At 38.2% G+C, this 18,055-nt stretch overlaps 1 protein-coding gene across 6 annotated transcripts in view; it reads left to right on the top strand.

The window, feature by feature from the left end:
• Positions 1–18,055, top strand: part of MYOM1 (myomesin 1) — an 80,716-nt gene that overhangs the window by 14,434 nt on the left and 48,227 nt on the right. For 3 of the 6 annotated variants that reach the window (XM_037380492.1, XM_037380489.1, XM_037380490.1), the window contains 9 exons: positions 3,344–3,481; positions 7,669–7,879; positions 9,579–9,736; positions 10,499–10,501; positions 13,643–13,735; positions 14,677–14,765; positions 14,898–14,960; positions 16,525–16,689; positions 17,280–17,441. In XM_037380492.1, the coding sequence (XP_037236389.1) occupies positions 3,344–3,481; positions 7,669–7,879; positions 9,579–9,736; positions 10,499–10,501; positions 13,643–13,735; positions 14,677–14,765; positions 14,898–14,960; positions 16,525–16,689; positions 17,280–17,441 (1,082 nt within the window). The remainder of the gene's footprint in view (positions 1–3,343; positions 3,482–7,668; positions 7,880–9,578; positions 9,737–10,498; positions 10,502–13,642; positions 13,736–14,676; positions 14,766–14,897; positions 14,961–16,524; positions 16,690–17,279; positions 17,442–18,055) is intronic. The other 3 variants (XM_037380494.1, XM_037380493.1, XM_037380491.1) reach the window with 1 other exon arrangement.

The following is an 18,055-nucleotide window of genomic DNA, read 5'->3' as shown; positions in this document are numbered from 1 at the left end:
ACCATTGGTGTTTTTCAATGGAATGCTTTTCACTGCAGCCTCGCTTAGTCCAGGTCAAGTTTCTGGAAGAGCAAATGTCTGAAGCAAATTGGTTGGAGTGTTGTGTTAGGGATCTGAGAACAGCAGACAATTACAGAATCCACATGGATCCATTATTCAGCTCATAGTTACCATCTGCACTTTTGATAGCTGAGTGCTCCCTCTTCTGTACCACTACAAAGCATCGGGACCCAACCCTTGCACAACACAACACAAAAAAAAGACAGCACAACAACTCTTACTGCAGCTGTACCTTCCAGAGAAAGAAGAAGGGAGGAAAAGGCATCTGGAAAGGTGCTTTTCTGGTCCTGACCACCTACACACAAGGGCTGACCAAAGGATGCAACAACTTGAAGGATCCAAGAGTAGTAATCCAGAAAATAATCAGGTGGCTGCAGCAAAAGTGCCTCAATCAAGAGACATTATGGTTTAGAAAACTTAAAAGAGAGCGGGAATCAGCTGTGCATGTACAGTATGTTTAACCTAGTCATCGCACCTCATAAAAGTCCCGGTTCTATCTCTGTTTCTCACGCTTCATTGTGATGGAGATCTCTGGTGTTAATCTGAAAGGTCTGGGGGATATTTTGATGAAGCCAGCTATAGAAGGCATTAAAAATGAAAGTGAGATATTCAACTTGAAAGACTTGCAGTGTTTGATTAAAAAAACAAACACCAAACAAACAGAACCTAGAGCAACTTATTCTTTCCTTTTCAAATAATTTTAGCGAGTTATAAGTGAAAGATAGAAAAAAAATATGTAGGAAAGACATCAGCAAAAGGCCTAGCAAAGAGTGATGGGAACTGCTACGTACGCTCCCCATTAATTCCCTACATGAGTGTGTAACCTGGACCTGAACTGAAAACTAAACCAACAGAACAGCCAAATTCTTCTTTAGGAACAAAGAGCTAGTCTTGACTTAACTGTGCTCAAAATGCCTGAGCTGAAATTTTCACCACATTTCATCTGCTTTTATGAAAATAGAAACTTTTTGACATTTAAACTGAAGTTTAAATAATACTGTGATCCTTCACAATCCAGAAAAAAAAAGGAATCAAGTGGCCTCCTAAAGGGTTCAGACTAAAGTCCCTAGGAAATCTGATGGCAGTTAGAGTAAAAATTCCAGGTTTGTCCCATTTTAAAATAGGACAGGAATAAAAGTCGCCTGCTAAGTAAAGAACTGCAGTTCCTTACAGACTATAGTTCAATTACGAAAAATAATGAAAATACTTTGCCTTTGATGTTTCTCACCACCTATTTGATGGTGAGTTCTCCCAACACATTGTGGTTGGCCATAGTGATTGTACTACATTGTTGCCCAACCCAGGAGCGAGGCCACTGCATACCCTGTTTCATTCTGTCTCTACCTTTTTATCTTACTCTGCTTGGACCATTCCTGAGTGTTTTCTGCTTGGATTTCTGTCCCTAAAGCTCGTTCCACCTCAATTGGACTCCTTCCCTGGAGGAAGAACCTGGCATCAGACCCTGGAGCAGATAGCATCTCTCTCCTGTAGGCTTAGTCTGTGCCTTGGCTGACCCAGTGGTGCCTGCTGTGGTAAACCCTTGGCCCCAGCCCTGTGGTGTGTGCCACAGCCTCTCGCTGGCTGTGCTTTTGTTTGCATTGAAACCAGGAGGATGAGGAAAGAAGGAGAATCAGTGCACGGTTACTTTTACCTCCTGTACTGAGTGTGTCTTGGCGGTGGTGCTGTAGGCTCAGTGGTGGTGCCTATAAAGTGGGCACACAAGGAGCACAGGGGAGGGTGCTGTCTCACTGCGATGTGGGTGAGCTGAATACAGATGAGTCTGATGAGATGGGGACTCAGCAGAAAGGAAGGGAAACAGTGATGGTGCTGGGAGTGGCAGGGCAAAGAGATAAGGGCTGGAAAGCAGATGTGGGAGGGGATGTGAAGTTCAGGGAAGGAACTAGAAGAAGAAGGAGAAGAGATGACAGCAAGAAAGCTGTTAAAAGAGCTAGGGAATGGGAGACTGATTTAATAGGCACTACTTAGGGAGAAAACTCAGCCTGAGCAAAGGGACAGGCACAAAGAAACAAAGGAAGGAAAGATAGAAGAATGACACTGGACCCATGTGTTCTCACACACAGAGTCCCACATGGATAGATTATTAACACGTATTTTGGAAAGTAAGCACTGTTGCTGGTATGACGTGTTGGTGGCACTTCTGGAGCTTGGTACTTTTGCAAGGCTGTAGCCTAAGAAAACCATCAGCTCAATTATGTATCTGTAATCTTACATCATGCATGTGTAACATCCTCAGGGATCCAGTGCTAGCATGAGTTTCAATTGTATGTGTGCAGCACGTTGCATAGAGACACCGGTGTAAGCTACCCAGAGTATGGGAATCAGGTTAGCCATTGTGGTGGTATGTGTCTGGGCTAATGAGCCTTGCTGAGAAACCATGTGCTTTAATCCTGCTCCTGTATCTGTGCACATAAGTGGTAAGCTTATGCTGTGTAGACAAATCTCCAGACTAGATCAAGATATTGCATAGTTCTGGGAGTTAAAGATGTGTTGCATTGGGAAAAGGCAGAGGCATTTGGAGCTTTGTTAACACAATTTGTAACCACGTTAAAAATGAACCCCAAATGACTGCCTCAAATATGCTTCACACTCTTCAGAATCCCTCCCAGGCGGGTGAGGAGGGGAAGCCTTCTCTTTGGTTTGCTCTTCTTTCTTTCCACTCATTCTCCATTTGTCTGTGTTGTGTTAAATGGTGGTACTTGACTCAGCTCTCTGCTTCCAATGGATTGGGGTGGTATGGGAGAGCAGTGGGAATGGCAACTGAGCAATGGTTACTGAGCGATATGCTGCCCCACAATTTCTGTAGAGACTTAAATGCATTATTACTTTGAATACATTTACACACCAACATTTTGGTGGGGGACCAGGCAATTTCAGGACAGTAAATTCTGGAAAAGAGAGGTTATGAGTTCGGGTACAATCTTCAGAATTACACAGCGGTCTCAGTGACTTCAGGGTCTACTGAGTATCCAAACTCTCCAAGTCCCAGCCCAAGAAGCTATTAAATGTGCATTGCTATCATGTATATTGTTTATGCTCTTTATTTAGATTTGATATCAAGGGGCATCAGTGTTGTATTTGTAATAATGAGTTTGTCAAAAGTGTATTTAGTTATGTGTCTAGTAATTCTGAAGTGATGGCTATTTAAAGTTATATTTTCTTATTATTAAACAAGACAGCAAAAATTTTTAGTACTTTAATCTTATTTTGGAGTGTTTCTTAACAGCTTTTTTTTCTGAACTTAACAGTATTATTTTTATTTCAGGCTGAAAGATTCTAATTTAATGATTGAAAATCAATCCTATAAGATGAGTCCCAAAGCAAAGCGAGCAAAACAGAATTTTGTATCTGAGGACAAAGAGAACGAAGCCATGGACTACTCAGTGCCCATATTCACAGGGCGGTATGTCGATTTTCCTTTTGTTTGGTATCTTATTTCTGACATTTTCTTAACAAATTATAAAATAACAAATCCATTACTCTTTTTTTACACTCATGGATCTCAAGGTGATTGTTTGCACTTCACATGAGTGATAAAGAGACAAAATCAGCTAACTGGCAGAAAATCAGACATTGATCATCGAAAGCCAGGACAAAGGAACCTAGGTGCCAGGATCTGTTTTGAACATATCGCCAGGGCCACTTTCTATGAAATTAAGACATAATTATAACTCTGCTTATTGGGAACCAGACTAGCATGTTGTCCATATTATTTAGCTTGTTCTTTTGAAGACTTGTTCTGTAATTCAATGTCTCTTACCAAGCATTAATCATAGAAACAATGAAGCAATGTGCTAATACTTTGTCCTGGCACAGGGAAAACCTGGAATGAAACCAAATACTTCCTCAAATCCATTGTAATGATTCATACTGATCTCACGTGTTGTGGCATTTATTGCATAGTTACTACTGATGTAATACACCGTACTGCAGCAGTGCCCTCAGTAAAGCTGAATGTGAACTTTATGTGGAAGCCAGAACCAACACGAGCACGGAGGCTGCCCTGCCCTTTTTGGGGAATGGCGTGCTGATTTTATTAGGAGTCTCTGGCAGTTCAAGCATAGTCACTTGTTCAGATTAATACATACTGGGGTGTGGTGTGGAAAACTGGTTCCTGATTGGAGACCAAGAGGAAAATTTCTTGCCCACCTGCAGCTGAACAGAAACTTTCCTTCAACTTGACTTTCTTCTGCAGCACAGCATTGTTCATGGGACACTTCCAAGCTGTTCCTGGAAGCCAGTGTTTTTCTGTCTACTGCTTAATCAGCACCCAATGTCACTTATGCTTTGCATCTAAACTTGTGCTTTCATGTGAAACTGAGTTCCACTTTGTCAGGGGGAGATGGTATTGCTTTAACCTTTTGAGGGTTTGTGGTGCTTTTGTGATGAGACCAGCAGTTTTTGTTTTTATTAATTTCCTCTCACTATCCGAGAGTAATTTTTTTTTACACCTCTTGTACATTTCTGTGTTGCCTTACTGCTCTTTGATCCAACCAACATTCAGAAGCACACACTGTTGCCTTTTTAAAACATTGCTTTGGAGTTTCAGCTATATCTTCTGTGACAGAAATACATAGATATGTCTCACACAAAACTTGCAGTACATATTTTCAAGGCTTCTCATTACCTTTGTGTCTCACCTGCTGTTTCTGCTTACATAGCAGTAGATTTACAGCTCACTATCATCTGTCTCCCATGCCCTCAAGTACAAATATTCTCCCTTTTTATTGTGTCTTGAGTCTACAGAAGTAAAATTTATAGTGCTGGTCAATAGCTGAAAATCATGACTGATGGCTAGTACTCCTGGATGATGTTCTTAGCTTTTTTACAGGCCCCTGTGATGTTACAACATCATGTTAACATCTTAACAAATAATCTTTTTTATTTTTCTTTTCTTTTGAAATGCATACAGTAATATCTAACTTAGTGTGGTGGTGTGTAACTTCATTTATATGTGTCTCTGCAATACTTTGGGATTGTACATCAAAAGATACTGTTGGATTCTTACATCATTGTTACTATTCTTCTTAGTGTTGTTGGTATGAATCTTACTTTTTGCACGTGGCAGCTGAGGAAGTTGTGTGTGGTTTTGTACCACTGAAATGAGCCAAATAGGTTTTTTTGTTGTGGTTTTTTTTTTTTTTTAATTAGTTAAAAAATATAAAAAAGGCATATGATCATTGTTAGGGTGCCCAACTCAACATGTCATGAAATGGTTGGGGTATCTGTTTTAGGCGTTTTTTCTGTTGGCATCATGTTCATGACCACATGCCAAAACTGCAGAAGCTGCATGCCACATTCCTGTCAGATATTTATTTTTGTTTGTAAGATAACAGCTGAAGCCCATTGAACCATGTGCATGTTATATGTCATTCCCAAATTCCCCTCTGAAATTGATGTGTTGTTTCCCATGGGCAGATAACTTTTACAAGGAATAGTATTTATAAAGGTCATCTCTCTGTGGGTTCATCAGAGCTGTTGTCTGTTCTGCTGGACGACCTTCAGTGCCGTGTCACCATTTCCATTATTTGGTTCTATTTTGGAGCTCTCAGCTTCTGCTGTAAAAACCTCCCTTGCTCAGATTATTGACATCACAACTGTTCTTCTTAAACACCTAGCGTAATCCTTGCAAGATAAAATTAAGGACAACCAGCCGGTATTGTAGATAATTAAACACCCAGTGCTTGATTTAATGCCATAGGTGCTAAGATACTGAATGTGGCTTGTGGAACTATTTGCAGCCACCAATAACCCTATGCCAAAGGAGTGCAGATGGCAGATACCCTTAAATAGTATTTTGTGTGTGCCATTTGGGGTTTGATCCTGTTGTTTCTGTTTGAAAAGTGTTTTCTGCTGAAACCCCTGAGACTTGACTACAGAATCAATTCTTAAATGGTACTGTGTGCTATTTTTGATGCATTCATTTCAGGGAACACGTTTCTTTTTCATCTGGGCACATTATAACAGGAAGAAGTTATTAGCAAATCTAATTATTTAATACTGTTGATCAAAAGCATCTGGAGACCACTACTGCAGATGACTAGGCTGAGTCCTATATTAGTCTGAAGATATTCATTAGCTCCCAGAAGACGCTTTATGCCTTGAAGAGCAGGTCCATACAATGAAGTTGCTGAGATCTTAACTACTGTAATTAGGGAGGAAATAATGTCAGCTTGCCTTTGAAGGAAAGTGGCACTGATTCATTTAAATGGCATGTAGCTCCATTCATATTCATTAAAGTGGGTTTTCAAAATTTTCTTTAGAAACCTCTGCCATATACCTGCAGTTTCAGATGGTGTTTGTGGGGGGGCTGCTGTGCCTAACTGAAGGGAATCCATCATCCCACTGGCACTTTTAAGAGTCATCCTGTTAAAGTAGCCTGAAACATAGAAAGTTCAAGGCAGAGTTTGAGGGCATGAGGGAGGTCAAAGTTCTATGCTGTTAAGTAATTTTTTTTAGTCTTTTCAGCAATTTTTATGTGTAGTTAAGTTCACAGCACATTCCACTGCTTGGCTGTCTTGCATCTCATTGAACTGACTTCATAGCCCAAAGATAAAGTTTTGGACAGTTAATTATGGGTTTGAATCCAGATTTTCTTGTGTGTTGAGGTGTGCTGTCAAATGCATAATATTAGCAAACTTAAAGAAAACAGAAAAAAATAATTCTTCCTAGTCTTTTTGCTTTGTAGCAGTACTAAGTGTTTTATGCTATAATAGTGAGGTTATGCTTGAGTGCCTTCTGGAATGAAACAGAGGCTACTTTCTTCGTAGTGCTTGCAAGATGGCACTTAATAACTTAAACAGAACCTCTTTTCAGTGTGCCATCTAACGTCACCCTAAAGTAACTAAATACAGCAGAAGGATATTAATGGTTCTCCTTAAGCCAAAGAACTCTCATTGTGTATGCACTACTGTAGCAGCTATAATGTCCTGGCAGTTGCAAAACAGTATGGCTGCAATGACACTTCCACATGTGCGTATGGAAACAGCATTGCCCCATTAAGAGTAACCGTTCTTTGCATCTCTCCTCTGTAGAAAGACTGAGAACGGTGCTTCAAGAAAATCATTAATCATCTTCTTGGTAACATTTGGAAGAACAGTCACCCTACAAACAGTACAGGATTGCATTTTCTATGAATAAAGAGAACTTTTTGTGATATACAGTAACATGTTTTTCTGTATGAATCACAAGCGAGGACATTTTTATACAGCTACAATTATCTCCTACCACTTTGGTAGTGTTATTATAAATGCTGCAGCCCTAGGTCAATAACTGAAGATCTGTGGATACACCTTACGCTAATCTTTATAGCGATGCACATATAAAACCACAGCAGGATAATGGTTAAACTGAGAACATGTATGGCATAGTTACACAGAGAGGCACTGACAACAGCCATGACTTTGGACGGTGAAATACTTAGTCATACCGCAGTACCCTTCCATGTTTCAGCTTTGAATAGATATGAGACTGTAATAGCAGAAATATGAAAGTGTTGGTCACTGCAGTTGGCTAATTTGATAGAAAGTATAAATGGAATATGTTTTCAGCATTTTCCAATGGGATTCTGCTTTTTAAAAATTCTTTCAGAGAAGTAAGTATCAGTGGGATCACAGACACAGAAGAAGAAAGAATTAAAGAAAGTGCTGCATATGTTGCCAAGAGGAACCTTTTTGCCACAGGTGAAGGAGTTAGTGTCAGCAAGGTGGCCAAGTCAACTTCTGAAGAGGAACGTCATGAAAAAAAATCAAGGAAAGTAGCGATCCGGGAGTCTGCTGAACGTGTGGCCCTGAAGAAAACGGTAAAAAATTAGAAATGAACACCTAGACTATAAACAGCATGGATCTTTTTTGTTTGGTGTATGTAAAGTGCCTAGCACAATAGGGCCCTGATTTACACCATGTGGGCAACCGCAATACTGGTAGTAAAAAAACAAAGGATTTTCAGTGGAAACCTTTTCAATGACTTAAAGTCTTGTTATCTTGGTGTCAGGCAGATAAGAAAAGAGGCACTGTGCCTGAGGTATGCTGGAATGCTTCTGTTGTGCTGGGAGAAAGTGAGGGAGAGCAGGGCTGGGGAACACTCTTTGGTCATGCCCACACCTAATTAAATGGCACAGCATCCTTTGCCTGGACAATGAGGCAGTGGCTGGGCAGAGCAGAAAGCTGCCAATACATGTATCTTGCAAATAAGAATGTGATGGGGCAGTTTCTAGGTTTTTATGGCCTGGGAACAAGCTCATGAAGAATATTTACTCCAGAGTTTTAATCACAGGGTGTAAACCAGGGATTGCCAAAGACATCTGGAACTGAATGTCTAACTGTAGGTAGCTTTGATATTATTCTGCAAATTCTTAAAAACCAGTACTCAGAGCAAAGGTACAAATACGTTATGACCAGAATGGCAGAATATATCAAGTGAAAATATGTTTAATTTAGCAAATATATTAATGTTTTGAGCAGAAGAACTGGTGATATGCTTATAAAATAGCCTCATGACATGAGGTTGGAAAGGGCATATACATTTTTAAACGTAAGGTAAAAGTTCAAAATCATCTCAAAAATTGAGAAACAGTGAATGTAAAATTTGATAACAGCAATGGAGCTTACTACACACAGAAGGAAAAGAACAAGTAAATGAGGAATACCTGACTAGGTAGAAGTACCTGAGGTGACAGGTCAGAAATCTGATGTCAGTCATTGATGTATAAAAACAAATGCCATTCTAGAGTGTTTTAACAAAAATATTGTCACTAAAACATGGGGAGGAATTATTTAATTGTGTGGAGACTGTTGGACCTCTGATAATGAGTATTTACTGTTTTATGAACATTGAGGACAAGTAGAACCTGTCCAGAACTGAGAAACAATTGTAAGGACAATTGGCATTGCGCAGTTTATGGAAGACTGAGAGGATTATGAAAGCTGTCTTCTTTCAATAACCTTAATACAGGGACCTGTAATTCTCCATATATGTGAAAATTAGGGCAGAAAATAAATCATATAGTCTGAAGAAAGCAAGATTTATAGTATATTAGGATTTCTTTCTTGCAGCTTTGTGGATAGCCATGCAATTGAAACAGTTACTCCTGGAGGATGAAAGATACCATCAGTAGGAAAGGTTTGAGAGCAGGTCTGTCAGAGATGATCTAGGCATACATGATCTTGCATTAGAGAAAAAGCACAGAAGACATTTGAGTTTCAGACATATTTCACCCTTCACTCTGTATTAAAAAAAAATGTGGAAAATTATTCTACTTAGAATAATTTTAAGGGAAAAACCCTAGTAAAATCAACTCTAGCTATTTTGGAAGGAGAGCTTCTTGAAGATGAAAACTTTGTTTTCTGTGTCTAGGTGAGATAAATAAATGAAGTATGTCTGTCTGGATTTTTAAATAAAAAAAGCATAATTTTTTACTGGTCTTCAAAAAAAAGCTTTTTGCATATTAATAATTTGCACTTATAGCTGCTGGAGTTTATAATGAAATGTTTCTTTTCCAGCTAGAAGATACTCAGGCATTCCACAAAAAGTTGAATCAAGATAAACTTTTACATGCTCCTGAGTTTATTATTGAGCCTCGTTCCCACACTGTCTGGGAAAAGCAAAATGTCAAATTTCGTTGTTCCGTAGCTGGCTGGCCAGCACCCCGTGTTACATGGTAAGTTTGTATCTCAAGCACTGAAAGTCATCACATAACCAATATCTGAAGTCACCTTAGCGAATGTGGTATTTTTTCCAGAAAGATGCAAAGATGCAAGTTCGATAAAAAAAAACAGGTACAGAGGACTGTCAAACACCTTTCAAGTAACCTCATACAAAAAGAAAGCAAAATATTAAAAAGCAGAATAATACTTTGTGTAACAACAATAGGAATGCATAGATTATTTTTTTTCATAGAGACATCCAGTACATTCCATCTGCTGATGAAGGAAAAATAGCAGTTTAATTTATCACCAGTACTATCCTTAAAATAATATTTTCCAAATAGTTCTATTTAGTCTACAAATGCCATTAATGTTCTGAAGCATTAAAGCATGCTTTGGTTAAAAGCTAGCTGCTTGGCTGTTGAGCCAAGTACTGAATCTCCATGAAACTGGAATTTCATGACACAGGGTGTTCATAGCAGACATAATTATTCGAAGTCAAAGACTCGGATCCAGGACCATTCAAATATTATGAAAGCTTTGGAGTCTAGTGGAAACTTTCCATTCATTTGAATGGGTTTTGAACCAAACCTTTACTGTAAGAAACCCAAAAGATACTCTTAGTCATAGCTGAAGGTCTAATTTGACTCTTGGGTTAAAGCTTACCCTGACTGGAATTGATTTAACTTAATTAACAGTGACTTGTGAAGCTTTACTGTCTCACCACCTATTGCGCTGATCTTTCTTATGTTTCATGCTACACGGATACCATCAAGTTGGTAATATAATATGTAACAGCTTTTTTCCAAACATAAAATGAGATTTGATGCTCCTTATTTAATTTAAAAGATTATTCTAGAATGTGTATATAAAATGTGTGTATGTGTTTATAAAATGTTTTAAAAAACCCTAAGCCTGCATTCAGCAGTAAACATTGATTAGGCATAAGTCCTATGGGGAGTCTATTTGTGGAGAAAACAGAAAACGTTTACTATATCACGATGTAAAGCAATACTAATTTTTTGCAATTTACTGCTTGAATTGCTTAATGGACTCTATGTTTATTTAGGTCTTAAAAACCTTAATCTCAGAGCTTCATAAAAAGTGCTGCTAAGAGGTACATTAATAGGCCAGAGCTGATACCCACGAGTTCACTTGGTCTCTCTTCTCAGACTTATGACAACCAGTAGCCAGGCTCTTCATGGACACGTGTAAAGGCTGCAAGTGCCCTGCTTTGACATTGCTCCTAGACAAGATTCCAGACAAACCCTTTGAGTCTGGTCTCAGCTGGACATAAGGAATGGTCAGCTACACTCACGGCTGTAATCCAGCTCTGTAACCCGAATCCTAGCCAAGAATGCAAGAGCTGAGGCTTTTTCACTTCGGTTGCGATACACGTTATCCCAGAAACCTGACGTGGTTAAAGCAAACCTTCAGCTGTCTGCTGTTGCTCTCACTGTGAACCTGCCTTTCATCTAAGTGCTAAATGTGGGTGGTGGAAATTAATATATCATTTTACTGTACATCTGAATTCCAAAGGGATTTCAGTTCAGCACAGGCTACTAATGAAAAAACCCCAAGAGTTCACAGCCATTTCAGCAGGTGCCTTTACTCTGAGACACAGAACAATGCTGATGTCAGCTTTCATTCAGCATTTCTAACGAAATGTCAGTCGCGTATTCCAAACAGTCATTCTTTGCATAAGCAACGAAGACCTTTTCACGTACCTGAAAAGTTATAAAACTTAATGAACTTTCTCTAAAGAAAACATTACTGTCTCATGCAGCTGTTCTGACTCCCTTGGAAAAAGCATATGGAAAACCCAGGACACTTGAAACCAGTAGCAGAAGCATAAACTATCAGTGCATAATGACAGTGGGAGGTTGCAGTCCAACATTAGCTAATGACTTGGCTGTTCTGGAACTCGCATTTCCAGAAATAACAAGTGGTCCTTCTAACACACACAAGCCATATGCTTTCCATAGATGAATATAAGTACATGAAAATTAAATCAATTATTTTTTACTAACCTGATAATGAAAATAAAACAAGTACAAGTCATATCACTGCTGGCATGACTCAGTCAAAGCTTGTTTCTGCATGGCATCACATGCTACCAAATGCCTTCATTGCCAACAGGATCTGAGGGTTGCCCAGCCCTTTGGAGAAAATGTAAAGAGATCATGGAGTCAAGTGCTGTTTCACAGGATTTCATATTCCCTGGAAAATATTAGGAACTGATAGCACTATCCTATTTTTCTAAACTATTTGATGCACTACATGGAATATAAAGATGCCCAGATGTTCCCAGGCAGATCAGTCTGGGAGGCACCATTGCACAGATGAGGTGAAGAGTGGTGGTGAATGGATTACTCTTATTGGACTCATGCATTATTCTTTGTTGTAAGTCAGGATAACGCAGTAGGAGATCTGTAATGAGGTCAAGCATCTCTGCAAGTGTTTGAAGTCTTGGCCTGCATTGAGTCCCTTTTCATAAATACCTTGCTAAGAAGAAGATCAGGATGAAAAGCATAAGGGATTATGATCCTCCCTTACTCTGGCACTTGGAAAAATCCCAGTGTATTACTATGCAAAAATATTTGTAGCCAGGGAAATATTATTTATTCCTCAACACTGAAAGTGCTGAAAGGCAATTTGCAGATTTATCATGGATATGGTTTCATCTCGACATATATTAAACTAATAATATTCTTGGTAAAAATAAAATCTGTTATTACTGACCTGTTGGGTGAAGTGGGACAAGCCACTGACACAAGACCAGTTCCCTTTCCTGACTGCAAATCATGAGAGATTTAAAATTTAAAATCTGTAATGAAGAAGCAAAGCTCTTTGGCTGGATATCTGTTACGACTTAGGAAGGGAAAGGTTTATTTAAGCTACATCAAAGTAAGAGATGAAGATACTTCTATCTATCAATCATAATTTTTATTTCCACTTCCCTTATATATGTAACTTACGGAGCACAGGGAAAGCTATGTTAAAGGATGACACTATCTTAGGAAACGTTGTTTCTTTATAGACCTCAAATCAATCCCAAATGTACTGAATACAGTTCAGTGTGTAATTTTATTAGACTCCTGTTGACGGTTTATTACTAGTGCTTACTTAAGATGGGATTCACTTGAACATTTACTTGGTTATACATGTGTTGTCCAGAATGAATGACTCTATGCAACGGTTGATGAGGAAGAATTTAGCGTGAACCACTGAATTCTCCCTCTGTGAATCTCAACCTGTTTACAGCAACTCTGAAATTAGCAGTACCAGCTCACTACAGATCAGTATTTGTTCATTCCTTCAAATTACTTACTGGGGATTTTGAACAGTAAACTTTTCCTACCTGAAGATGTAACTGTACCAGAAAACACTCATAGTGTATACCTGTAAAGGCAGAGAAGTTTTTAGTAGTACAGCTTTTGCCTGATCCCTCGCTGCAATGCACTTTACCAGCAAGACAATTTTTCTTTACCAGTCTAATCCCATCAAATTAGCTATGCAAATAATAATAAAAAAGTTAACTTCCTACCTGACATTATTGTGAATATGCAGGTTTTGAAAGTAGATCAAATATGTGGACAAAAAAATTGCGTACGATATCTAGTAGGTAAGGATGCTACAGAATTTTCAGTTTGCAATTCACAGATGTTACTCATGAGGTGTTATTAATGTGACTCCTCCATTCCTTTACAAGTAGTAACATTAAGTTCATAGTAATAGAAACTGATTCTCATCCCATTCAAGACTATTTTCTCTTTATAATTCGAAAATAAAATTCACAGTTTATCTGGGAGAAATATGCAGAAACTGATGTTCTATTTCAAACATCAAGCACTTGACCTTTTGAAGTATAAAATTATACACTTCCATTTGTGACACACGGTTTCTTTGCTTTTCCATAGGTACAAAAACAATGTACCCATTGATGTACAGACTCACCCTGGCAAGTATATCATTGAAAGTCGGTATGGGCTGCACTCACTGGAGATTAGCACGTAAGCAAATAATAGATACTAGAACAAACCCTTTAAGCTGAAATGTTGGTATAGATTGAGACCTGAAAGATGTGAACATATTTCTTGGGGATGTAAGACGGACCAAGTTTGTACTGCTGAAATGAATGTTGTCTACTAAATGTTGAAGCAGTTCTGGTTTTCCTCAGTAGATGGTATGCAGTTTACCTGAGTGAGCAATTTATCTGGATTGTTATTCTATTTATGGCTGAGTCAAAAACATGTGGGACATTTGTGATTATTTTTTTCCATTTGTCTGCTTCATGAGTATAGTTTAACATGAGAAAAATCTGATCCAGGATAAAAATATGTGAGTTAACTTTCTCAAATACAGCAAAGTTCCTGATTCTTACTGAAATGAGGAACAGAACTGAGATGTCCTCACTTAGACACAAAAAAGATCTCTAACAGTAGTCATCCTCCAAATAGGAGTTCTTTGCAGTCACTTTGATTTAAAAAACACTGAAAACATGAGACCCAATCAGTTAATTTGACAATCAGTAACAATCTAGATTTGATATAGATTTTGACTAGTTTCAGATACTAGTGGGTGCCTTTTGAAAATATTTTATGGTATCTACCATTTCTACAGGTTCCACATTAGGCATCTCTCCATAGGAGGCAGTAAATAAGAGAACACTTAGAGATAACTTAGATAAATATCATCAGACAATTTGTTCCTACTTATGCTGTATTCTTAATTTCAAATCTGTAGGTGATATTTGAAAAGAGACATTTATTTCAAATATTGGATTTTTAACATTGATAAAAACTTAACTAGTTAGTCCAGTGTGTCTTTCTTCCAAGCTTTTACTTCTTTATAGATTTTGCCTAGATTTCTTAGTGTTTTTTTAATCTGAAACGGGAGAGGCCATGACAAGGAGTAAAATGGGTGCTCTGCTTAATATTTTCTTTCATTTTAGATGTGATTTTGACGACACTGCTCAGTATCGGGCCTCTGCTATGAATGTTAAAGGAGAAATTTCGGCTTATGCTTCTCTTGTGGTAAAGAGTAGGTTTGCAAAATATTTCCTTTGGGTTTTTTTTTTTTTTGTTAAGGTGCACATTACCAGTTTTGGTTTTGTGGCTCAGAGAGCCTTTACCTCTTGGTGATAGTGACTGAAGTTGTTCTTTTTCTGCCTAGGATACAAAGGAGAAATTGATCCAAGTCTTCTGCATGCTGGAACAGTTTCCATGCCTCTGGGCTGTAAGTTGCACCATATGTTTGTTTGACCCATCCATTTACAGTTGCACATTATGAGAAATGACTAAGCAGACTATTTTTTAACATTATTTAAAAAGGAAGCAGGTCTGATTTACAAAGGTACTGAGCTCTACAGTTTCAGATTATGTTAGCCTCACCTATAGGGGAAAAAGACACTGCCTTCTAGGACTATGGCTGTTTGATTATATAAGAAACAATTTTTTAATATTGCACTTTATTGTGGAATAAAATCTGTCAAAAGAAGAGACACTTCATCTTTTGCAATATGTAAAACATGGCCTAGAAAAAAATCTAGGGGGTGCATGCACCTAAGTAGAATAGTTGACTTAATTGTTCTTGTCTGCAGCTATGTGACTCCATGCATTGCGTAAATGTGTAGAAAAGATCAAAGAGCCAGAATCCAATTTGAATATTTTGGATATATCAAGGTAAAAATGGTAGCTTGTTTTACGTAAGAAACTCACACTTTGAAGTGATTTACAGTATTGCATAGATACTTCCATGACGTTAAGACAATCCACCCGTGTATGTCATGCAGGTGAAGTGCCCTAGGGGCCCTGTGGTTGAAAGGCTTGACAGATGAGACTTGTGGACATTTCTTTTATTGTAGCAGCACAAATAGAATCAGAGATATGTTGCAAAGGCATACTAGCTGGTATTTATATACCAAAGCTCTGAAACAATAGAAACAAAATTATGTACCACATTACAAAATGCAAGGCCACACATTTCCAATATAATTTGGGATTTATGACTTGGTTATGGGAAAGGAAGATGACAATCTGCATATATTCATTTATTACAGGAAGACTGAGAGCCACCAGTGTAAGGCAGTTGTGGAAAAGGAAAATGTGACCCTAGGTTTTACCAGCTGAGCTGTTTTCAAAAGAAACATGGAAGCTCCCGTGCCATGTACATTCAGTACAAGTGTAAGGCACTTCGGCTATTCTGTCTGGAGTACTGCACAACTTGGGCCTCACAGCACCAGAAAAGATAAATACGGGAGCAAGTACAGAAACAGGCTACCTGAATGCCTGAGGGAATGGGGAGCTAATTTTATATTAAGAGCCCTCCCAAAGGCTTATTTAGTTTATGAAAATGAAGGCTGAGGGGACACATGACTGCCCTGAGATGGAGCAGGAATTAAATTAGGGAAAGAGAAGAACCATATAAGCTAAAGATCAGCTGGGCCTGAACAAATCATTAATCATAAATAGAAGTCTTTTAAAGTTATAAAACAAACCTTATGATAAAATGCTGGATCTGAAATTTTGAAATTCTGCAGGAGCCTTTCCCTGAGAAAATGAACTAGCTGCAAGAACTAGAGTTGTATGAATAAATAGTTGATTCTCTGTGATAGTAAAGGCTTGGATTATTTAACACTGCAATTACCTCTGAAGATGATGATTTTATATACATTGTTTCTATTTATACCTTAAACTTTGCCTGAGATTGTACTCATAATTATTGGGTACTTTTGCTTCCTACTCTTGTCACAAAAGGAAAGAAAAAGTAACCAACCAGATGTTTTTTTTCCCTTACACAGTTGGCGTTACCCCTCATGGCTATGCTTCCAGGTTTGAAATCAGCTTTGTCGACAAGTTTGATGTAGCCTTTGGGAGAGAAGGCGAGACAATGAGTCTGGGCTGCACAGTTGTCATCAGTCCTGATATCAAGCGCTTCAAACCAGAAATCGAATGGTACAGAAATGGTGAGAAAGTTTGACAAGAAGAAATAAAAACTGCTCTTATGTAAATTTTTACTTATTTCAGCACATGTGAACTTTATGATTTGATCGTCACTTTCTCAGATTTTCAAAGAGTAACATTTTCTCTTTTTCAATTAAAAGTTTTTCAAAATCCAGCATTTTGAAGTGGAACCACAGTTAGAAAACTGATGAAGCACTGTGAAAATGTCTTCTAGGGATTTTTTCTTCCTTAAAATATTTAAATTAGAAGCATTTTGATCAGCTCCAACATCTATGTGGCCCATCTACATAGCCCACGTAGTTTTTACTATTTATTTATATGACAAGACATTTCTTAAGTAGTTGCACAAATGTGTTGTGCAACAGCTGACTAAAAAGCTGTTGCTTTCTGAAGTTACACATTGAAAACTAAGACAAAATTGGCATGAGAACATTTATGATTTATAATTTATGATTGTGTTCAAAGACAGAAAATTGCATAGTAAGAATGGTCTCTTGTGTATTTCCAATCTATTCCAATATAGTCTTCATATTTGGACTCTGTTCCTTAGTATATCCAGCTAGTTCTCATAATGAAATTCTCTAATTTCTAGGTGTTCTTATTACACCATCCAAATGGGTCCAGATGCACTGGAGTGGGGAGCGAGCTTCATTAACACTGACTCATGCAAACAAGGAAGATGAAGGTCTTTACACTCTACGAGTGGTGATGGGAGACTACTATGAAGAGTACAGTGCTTATGTCTTCGTTCGAGGTAGGATACTGGTAGGATACCAAAATGAGGAAAACATGCTGGCAAAATAAGCTTTAGACATTTGAGGTGCTTTTTTTTTTTTTTTTTTCCCATTAAAAAGAGGATAATGATTTTCTATTCATATATTCTAGAAATATAGCTTCCAATTGTTAACTCTGGAAAAACTGAATGTATATCTCATGCATTGGTGTCACGTGCTAGAAGACTTCCAGACACCATTGGCATTCTGAGGAGGAAATCTAGGGTGTTGATGTAACAAAACTCTTTCTCAATTTCAGCCTGAAAAGAGTACTGGACATAAGTCATAAAGAGGAAAAATCTACATAATAACTTCAAAATTTATTTTTGTAACCCTCTCACTGCCAGCCAAAAGTACACTGTTTTGATCAAGATTTTGTGCACCATTTGAGGGGTCTGTAATGCACAATGCAGGAAAAGATACAGTGGAAGGGAAACACAAAGATCTGCACCTGGGGAAGAATATGCTCATGCACCAGTATAGGCTCGGGGCTCACTGGCTGAAAAGCCACTTTTTGGAAAAGATACCGGGGGTCCTGGTGGATGCCAAGGTGAACACATGCCATTGTCACAAAGAAGGACAGTGTCATCCTGGG

Source organism: Falco rusticolus, chromosome 3 (assembly GCF_015220075.1).
Source record: "Falco rusticolus isolate bFalRus1 chromosome 3, bFalRus1.pri, whole genome shotgun sequence".
Lineage (NCBI taxonomy): Eukaryota > Metazoa > Chordata > Aves > Falconiformes > Falconidae > Falco > Falco rusticolus.
This window is presented reverse-complemented; position numbering and strand designations above follow the sequence as displayed.